This window comes from Perkinsus marinus, assembly GCF_000006405.1.
Source record: "Perkinsus marinus ATCC 50983 genomic scaffold scf_1104296927884, whole genome shotgun sequence".
NCBI lineage: Eukaryota > Perkinsozoa > Perkinsida > Perkinsidae > Perkinsus > Perkinsus marinus.
In genome coordinates this window covers 387,349-395,917 of record NW_003217015.1, presented here as the reverse complement: position 1 = coordinate 395,917, position 8,569 = coordinate 387,349, and the positions used below count along the sequence as shown (strand labels likewise).

Here is an 8,569-nt window from a genome sequence, read left to right as displayed (position 1 = left end):
TCTTCGACTTATCACTAACTACGAAGAGTTAGGCTCTGAAACTTGGAGGTCATATCAGGTAAAGCATAAGTACATACCTCCCCGAGCCGCAAGATGATACTCGAAAAACCGGATATGCTAAGAATGTGTGGAGGGGTGTAGTTTCCTGTCGCTCCGGATCAGGAAGTGGTCTAACTGATGCCAGCACTTCTCTACCGGGCTTAGCCACGTGACGTGGCCCACGTCCCTGGTAGAGTACTGGAAGTTCCAGTCTGGAACACTACAAGCTTATCAATTCTGAATGAGCCGAAACATAACAGAATTTGTACACAATAGTTTAGAGATACTAGAAAGGGTCGTCTAAAAAGGCGAGGTCCACTTTGTCCTGAGACCAGAGAAACTACTTCAAGAACAACAGGAGTAAATACACGATTTTGAGACCCACTTTCATTGCTTCCCGTTCGGCGTTCATTTCCTCCCTCGCTAGCACTTGCCCAAGCGGTGCCTGAGATATGCCACTGAGAAGAGGGCCCAAACACGACCCTGTACCTGTTGCAGGGCCGGCTCCATGTCCAGCGAGTCCACTTCGCCGAAGAGGACTATATTTTCTCCCCGTATAATCATGATACCGAGATCGATATCCGCATAGAGACCGTCAGCCACATGCCTCTCCCTGACATTATATAATGACTATCAAAGAATTCCTGGTTCGCCTCTACAATGTGTTCTGCAGCACTATGTTGCCGAATTGATCATAGGTCTTGAGCCAGCCAATGAGCTTCCGATCATCCCGGAGGAGTACGAGAACTAATCGATCGAGCGAATCAGAGATTGCTGTTATCCAAGAGGGTATCATCATATCTTCCATGGAGTCCGCATGGCTTGACGAGTCGGAACTACGCGATGGCATCTCGAAGTGCAACAAGGGAACTGATGGTCATCAACCGGAATACAGTCTCGAATCAATTGCGCGCCACCATAGATCAACATAGAGAAGCACTCATGATAGAAAGTGGTAATCAGCTCATGCACGAATCATCTTGAGAAGACGAGACGCTCTCTGACGTATCTGATGAGTCAGTGTGCCGACTATTGCTAACGCTGCTGCATTCTCCTCATGATCCACCTCGTCCTCCACTTCATTGCTGTTGATAATGGCACTCAGGGCCGGGGAAATGGTGTCAACATAGGTCTGTAGGAGGCCTGCATCGAGTTTCTCCGCCTGAGCAGTTCATGGGCCGAGAAATATGCCCTTCTGGGTTACCGTTTGGACAAGCAGCTCTGGCACTACGAATACGGCAGATTCTCGTTGGGAGGGGCCCTAGCCAGACATTTGTCCTTTCAAAAGCCACACTTGTCTTCGCTACCATGCATCCAATGAGGGCCTCCAACGATCTCCTAGGATCCCTTGCTATCCTCAATAGGCTTGATAGTGCCGCTTCTACACTACCTGGGATGCGACCACCATACAAGTTGTGAGATACAACGGTATACGACTAGGGAGCTCCGAAGAACTATGCAAGGATCGTACGGAAAAGTAGGGAGAATTCTCCCCACCTGGCGGAATGGTATTGACCGGGGTCAACACGCCGATGCAAGCAGCGAAATGTGCAAGTCTTGCTACCACCACTTCGATATAGTCTTCAAACAACCACGGGTCCACTTCAAGCATGGCGGAGAGGAGATCGAACTGAATGTGTAGAACAATCACAGAGCAAGTGCTGTAACTCAGCTGGATACGGCGCTTATGGATATCCCTGTATCTTCTGGAGTGCACTTAGATGCCTCAACCCGGCCCATCCTCTCCAATACAAACATGAGAAGACGTGCGAATCGGCTGGGAAGACATCATTTACGACGAGCTGGACATCTTCTCGGAGTCTCACTTCTGCCATACCGCTGGTTTGACATCTTTCGATCGGATCAGCTGCGCGGCGACTCGTATGTTCTGTGTGGGAGATAATGATGATGATGAATTCAGCACAGCGAATGACTAGCTGCTATGCCTAGACCTGCTCCTGATCCTCCTCATTGGTACCATCACACTCCAACAAGATGTCTATGGGGCTCCCTTTCTGAGTGACGTCCGGACGGTAGTGACCCGATTGCTCAGAGACCAAGGCAGGAGGAAAGCACTCCAGTAAGGCAGGGTCTGCAAGACGGACCAGTGAGGAATATATTCCGTTTGATTCGCAGGGCATGATCGCTCCCACTTGGAGGAGTATGCCGATGCAGGATGAACCTCAGCAGCTCACGTTGTGCATCGTCATGCCCAGCTAGTATCTCCACAAGAGATTTTATCAAACGTTGCTCTGATCACGGACATCTTATCCAGCGATTGAACAGAGCGCCATACCTTCGACTGGGTTCCTCAGTTCTGCGGCCGCCAGCACGACCAAGAGACGATCGAACACTGCGATGACGTCCTACACTCGGAATGTTCGTTTACAAGCAATAGAGCAACTCCCGGGCTCCACCTCAGCACAGCACTTCCGACGCTGCAAAAAGTCAGCCAAGGACGCAAGCACGAGGGAGTCACCAGGGTCGGCCTCGAGGGAATCCTGAGGGCTTCTCCTCGAGACACGGGCCTGATCATGTCCTACTAAATGTGACCCAATTATGTCCCCTGGTGACACGGTGGTAGAGGCAGGAGACTTCGGCACAGGCAACCGCTGAGCAGGCCTGGAGAGTGACCCTCGCCGAGCCGACGAAAAAGTATTGGCTCACGGCGCACTATTGATGCGTGATGGGGATGCAGGCAGGGATCGCTCCGGCGTTTCGAATGTTCTCACAGACAACCCTATCACAAACAGCATGAGTTACGATCCAGCAGAGGTAGATGACATACTAGCCGAAGAGTGAGGCGGTGACTCCTTGGTAATGGTGGACTTCAACGATGAGGCCTCACTCAGACGTTCCCCGTTGGTCGCCTGCAAGCATCTTTCGACGTATAACGAGGCTGAGGAGAGCTCAACCTTCCTAGCATCACGAGGAGGGGATGTCGATCTAACTGGAGAGCCCACCCGGGAGCGATCGTCGATTTTTCTAGGTGTGGGACTGCAGGGAGCCTTGAAAGATCGAGAGCTGACGCCCACGGAGGGATGAGTGCTGACCTCGGTGATGCTATGTCTGCAGTGCTCGTGTTCCTCATCGAAGAGAGCACTGGCGCCACTGGCTAGGAGGTCCTCGGCAGTCTTCTGCTGGGCTGTATCCATTGATTGCCATAAAGCCTAACGCCAGTACAGTCCCACCCATAGGACAGAAGGCAGACCCTACCTCTGTGAGATCGGGTGAGCAACCCAGACAACGCAGACGGCAAAGAGCGAGCCGGGCGGTTTGCCTTACGGGAGGCGAGTTATCGTGAAGTCCCACCCTGACAAGGATGCTATCTTATTCACAGTCGACTGAGCAGACACCCGATAGCTTCACTGGCGAGGGACTGTAAATGATGGCCACACTGATCCCACTGATCGTGGCTGCCGCAGACCTCGGTGGTGATGACCTTTCCAGAGCTCACAGGGTAGCTACTGCTAGGATGGGAGCAGCACCTCCATAACCCTCCTCCTCGCCACTGGATGAACATGCTTATACTGCTTCATTACGGCCTCTAGTACTCTTCGGCAGCCACACCCACAGAGGCCGTATAACTGTCGTACAACATTGCACTAGTCGGAGGGTATCAGACCCCACTCCCTGAGTTGCACTTTCCGCCACTACTGCCACTGTTACAGTGCACTGCTTCAGAAGTGGCTCGATCACGCTCGGAAGGAGATGTGCGCTCAAATGCGTTGCTGAACTTGAAGGGTACATCTTCATAACCACTGAGGACCTCACCATAAGTCGAGGCGCCCAAGGCGATGCATAGCATGCTGGCCTGCTTGACAATGGCCGAGCGGTCATCGCGTACCTGATACCACCAGCCAAGCTTCATCGTCTGACCAGGCGCTACTTGGACTGCGAGTGGGCCTGCTAGATCGCGGTCGAACCTCGCGAGATCCTCGGCTACTGGTTCCCTCTCATCCTGAACAAAACAGGTACAGGGCTGTCATTTTATCGTGCTAACCCAGCCGAGAACAATCCTTGCAAGCCTCCCCAAGCAAGACTGTCTCACGCGCCATTCCGTCTTCAAGGAAGACAACCTAAGCACCAAAATCTGCTCTGAAAAACTCTCTCGTGCTGCTCACATTCCAACAGCCTTGTTGATTTCCTTCGCCAATGCGCCATGACAGAGTACGATGGGCGGTAGTCCGAAAACTGTATCACCCAGTGACAATGTCCCTCCACGACGGAGTGCTCTGTAGACTCCTGAATCAGGAGTCCTGATACAACCCTAGCGAGGCATACACCACAAAGACCTACGGCAATCTTCAGCCGGGAGGAAGGCCTCAGGCTTTCCAGCTGGTGAATGATGTACTCCGCGGGAAAGACCGCTGGACATCCCAATGAACGTGGTGAATGAGTTAGAAAAAACTGTAGTGATGGTCGCGGTACCAGGGATGCCTGTTGAAGGTGATGACAAGCCGATGGAATCTACGTCCACGGCAGGGATAAGCTAGATAGGGATGCCAGTACGGACTCCCACACGAGGAGGACAGTCCCGTAGAAGAGAACACCTCTGTTGCCCCCGCCAACCGATGACTTCATCAACTCAACCTCATCCAACCCAACTTGAAAGCAAGTATAACGTTGGAACAAATGTCTAAGTACCATACACAGAATGAATCAAGCCAGAGCCCCTCATACATCAGGAGGAGCATCAGCCGTGGAGCTACTAGCACTCTCGTCGCAAGCTTTACCATCTTCTTGGGATCTCTTTGGAGCGCTCGCCGCAGAGCTGTCGGCATCTTCCTTTGAAACCTGTTGAACTATCCGTTGGACTCATTTAAGATTCAGTCATGAGGGAGGTGGGCCTAATTTTGAACCAGACGAGCTAATCCCAGTCCAGCTCGAGCGGAGTAAACGATCTCAAAGCTGCCAATAAACATCCAGCGCGAAACTATGCAAAACTATACATTCAATTGCCAGTCCACGTACCGGTTCTCCCGTTGCAGGGCCCTTCTCCTCCTTGGCCTTCCCCTCCTTGGGCTCTGCATGATGATGCCTTTCCAACCGGAACAGCGGATCCTGCTCGTGTATATCTCGGAGGCACTCTTCAGTCGACTTTTGTATGTCGTCACGCAGTGCTTGTCGATGCTCTTTGGGAAGAGAGGGCCTACAGAGAAACCAACCAATCCAGCAAAGGGGAGCGGCCGTCGTGGTAAACTTTACTACTCTATCGCATCGAACTCATCATTGGCCTGCTGCACCAGTCGCTTAAGGCCACCCAAGGATATCAGTCGATGCTCATATGCATGAGTGCCGGCTTGAACGTAGTTGGTGAAGAGGTAAAACTGATAAAAGTGCTTTCTTCGTACCACTCCATTGTCAATTTAACACCTTTTCGAGCCTCTTGTCACCCTTAGAAGGTAAACCATAAGTCTCGCCATCCTGGACCTTATGAATATATGCCATCTTAAGATTGGCGAAAGGAACCTAGAACAAGCCCTCCCTAGAGCAACGCTCGACAGTCGTTTTACCTCCATCATCTTGGCAGCCGCTCGCACATCCGCTTGTCCATTATCACCGATAAAAACAAAGTCGTACTCTGGATACAAAGAGGCATACCTACGATGCTCACAGCTAGCCTACAGTCTACAGCCAGTAACTGATCCTACTCCTTGAAATTCGTGTACTTATTCTCAGCCAGAGGCTCCAGCCTCTCCCGCAGAAGGAAATCCGCGCCCTTCGTCATCGAGCCCGGCAAAAGAGTCGGCACACCTGAGGCCATCGACGGAGACGATTTTGTCGGTGGAATTGATAGGAAAATGAATAACACACAAAACCGATTCAACCTCGCAACTGCTGCTGATCATATCCCTTACAGTGCAAGACACCATCCTGATAATATTTTATGAACTTTTCATAACTCTTATTTTCAGTGAGATCCTTGTACACATGAGGTCGGGCCGAGAGGAACACCAAATTGCCAAGGATGTTGTAGCTATCATTCGGACTTGCGGGCCATGGCTCGGGATGTGCCCTGAGGAATCCATTGTTGAAATCTCTCTAACGGAAGCGTAGGAGAATGATCCGTCATCACTTACAGTCCCAGGTCCAGTTCTCGATAGAATGCTCCGACACCTGGGTAAACTGTTTTACGAGGAAAACTAAAATAACAAGAAAGGTGGTCCGAAATCGACCAAAATGGTCACGGGGAGCCCCAGGTTATGAAGACCCGCCCTGATAATAGCTCACCTCGTATCACAACCAGCTGGATGCATCCCACCAGAGCACACTAGAGTATCATCAACATCCGATAACACCTTCGTATGGCAATTCTCAAATATACGCCTAAGAGGAAACGAGATAGCCTTGACCATAGTAGATCGATACCCCTTCCACAATTCAACTCACCTGTTCACTGAGAACTCATACGGACCACTCGTGTCGAGATTCGCCGACATAGCTTGAGCGGATCCAGCGAGTATCTCATCTGAAATTCACTTCTGATCATTATGCCTCCACAACTTCACTGCACGACTAGCAACACAAGTGAGATCTACCCAGTCTGAGCGCCCCATGGTTATAGATACCCGATAGTCTCGTCGCGATGATCTATACTCCCTCTTGAGCAGTTTTTTACATTCATCTGTCGTCCCTCGTATATTCATTTGATCCACGAGGTAGTCGTCACCATAGTTGATATTATTAGCATCTGCCATTCTATCATACTGTTCTTTCTGGAAACTAGGCATTGAATAGTTTCGTCGTAATCCAGTCAAGCCTCCATCCACTCCTGATGATGAACCTACAACAAGCCCATCAAGATGCTCATCACTAACGCTCACGATAAGTATGTGTAACATTGCCGTAGACCGAATTGAATTCAACTCACGTCGTTCTCGTCCGAACTTGAACGGTCGGTTAGAATTCCGCAACAGGTGGGCTTCTGTAATCATATGCCGCGAAATTTCATGTCTGAGGTGAATATTGAGGAGCTCCTCTGCAACTCCTTCGAGGCCTCACCTTATCGATCGTGTCTTGAGATCATGGTACACTAGCTTGTGCAGGGACTGGTAGCTACCCTTGGAGTCTATCAGAGCCTTCAGTTCCGTCAAGTCTCGGCCATGCGTGCCTAACCGCTACACCATCGGACGTCTTCCCTTTATATTTACTCACCGCATATGATATTCCTGACCGCTATCTCGATGTTCTCTCGATCGCTGGACACCTTGAGCTGCTGCAAAGCATGCAGTACGAGAGCCCGAGCTGGGACGTTCTCGTCATGCAACCGCTCGGTCGACAACACCTGTACACGAACGGCCACTGTCATCACCGCAGACCCTCCGACCGTCTACCTGGATGAGCATCCTACGGTGAGGCATCATGGGATGGTCCTTCACTTTGTACAGGATGAGTGGGAGCTTCGACTTTAACACGAGGTACGAGAAATGTCGCTTCTGGAAAGTACAAACACCATAGAGTCAATACAACCGATTCGACAGTGCTTTCGTGTCACCAGCATAACTTTTCACCTCCAGCTCTAACGGAGCTGAAATTTATCTACATAGACTATCCTAGCACTATTATTCTGCAGTTTCACCTGTTTCACGAGAAGTGGCGTAATACTAGGTAAAACCCGATATTCGCGGTATGCAGTGGTTTGCGAAGTAGGTTTTTTCACTAGTGTTTTTCATATCACGGGTGAATCTCTATTGTTCAAATATGTAGTTTGTTAGTAAGGAGAACTCCCATTCAAAATGTCGCAGTTGCGGAGCGAGCGAAGCGAGCGGAGCGTATTCTCTCACTTTACTAACACTTTGTGCGTGCGTGCGTGCGTACAAATTATCCAGCTCGATCTAGAGAGGTTATGATCACATGCTATACACCATTCGATAGCTCTCGCTCTGGGGATACTAGGAGAAGTACGAAATTGGGGTTCCGCCCGGACCATGTAGATTTCCGTGCAAAAAAACATATTTTTGCAGAAAAACGCCAGGCATTGGAATCGAACCCGGATGCCGAGCTCCGCCCATTCTCCGAGAAGGTCTAGTTTCTACTATCACGCGTAACCTACATCGCTGCTTGCTTCCCTGAATATTTGAATTATCTTAGCCTCTGCATACAAAATTCGATTGTAGTTATAGAACTTGTTAAGCGTAGATGGCAGGTACCTAGATGCAAGAATACCGCACCAGGCCGAACTCCTAGATCATTCCATCATGACGTACTTGTGGTCCAACTGCCTGAGATAGTCGTCAAGAGATGCAACGGCCTCCTTGACGATATTCATCTCAGCCGGGGTTGAATGTTGCTAACACAAGAACGAACAAATCATGATCACGTACGGGTCAAGACACACCCGCCAGTCTGAGTACTCCAAGGCCTTTCTGGTGGACATTACAAACTCAGCGAGGACTTACCAGCAGCTGGGATGAGACTCTCCGTAAGAAGACTCCTGGTTTCTCGGTCAGTTCCGCTCGATGACTACGGCGGAATGCCCATAGGGCAATACTTGGGCCGCATACAACCAGTGCGGGAATCTGAGACA

At 50.4% G+C, this 8,569-nt stretch overlaps 3 protein-coding genes across 3 annotated transcripts; all 3 read right to left on the bottom strand.

Moving 5' to 3' along the window:
• Window positions 1-325: 325 nt before the first annotated feature.
• On the bottom strand, window positions 326-889 carry Pmar_PMAR010148 (small nuclear ribonucleoprotein U6, putative; the record flags this gene model as incomplete). Its single annotated transcript, XM_002788571.1, has 4 exons — window positions 326-364; window positions 425-484; window positions 529-652; window positions 699-889. The coding sequence occupies 4 exons, from the start codon at window positions 887-889 to the stop codon at window positions 326-328; spliced, it is 414 nt and encodes a 137-aa protein (XP_002788617.1).
• A 1,096-nt stretch (window positions 890-1,985) lies between these two features.
• Pmar_PMAR010147 (hypothetical protein) lies at window positions 1,986-4,417 on the bottom strand (the record flags this gene model as incomplete). Its single annotated transcript, XM_002788570.1, has 10 exons — window positions 1,986-2,131; window positions 2,235-2,291; window positions 2,336-2,405; window positions 2,457-2,567; window positions 3,093-3,209; window positions 3,788-3,886; window positions 3,929-4,000; window positions 4,043-4,118; window positions 4,164-4,284; window positions 4,339-4,417. 10 exons carry the CDS (start codon window positions 4,415-4,417, stop codon window positions 1,986-1,988), a joined length of 948 nt encoding a protein of 315 aa, XP_002788616.1.
• A 492-nt stretch (window positions 4,418-4,909) lies between these two features.
• Pmar_PMAR010146 (hypothetical protein) lies at window positions 4,910-7,403 on the bottom strand (the record flags this gene model as incomplete). The annotated part of the gene is made up of 14 exons (XM_002788569.1): window positions 4,910-4,975; window positions 5,014-5,191; window positions 5,251-5,369; window positions 5,416-5,511; window positions 5,556-5,643; window positions 5,694-5,796; window positions 5,901-6,058; window positions 6,274-6,369; window positions 6,433-6,511; window positions 6,662-6,826; window positions 6,914-6,996; window positions 7,045-7,153; window positions 7,198-7,327; window positions 7,377-7,403. 14 exons carry the CDS (start codon window positions 7,401-7,403, stop codon window positions 4,910-4,912), a joined length of 1,497 nt encoding a protein of 498 aa, XP_002788615.1.
• Window positions 7,404-8,569: the final 1,166 nt, after the last annotated feature.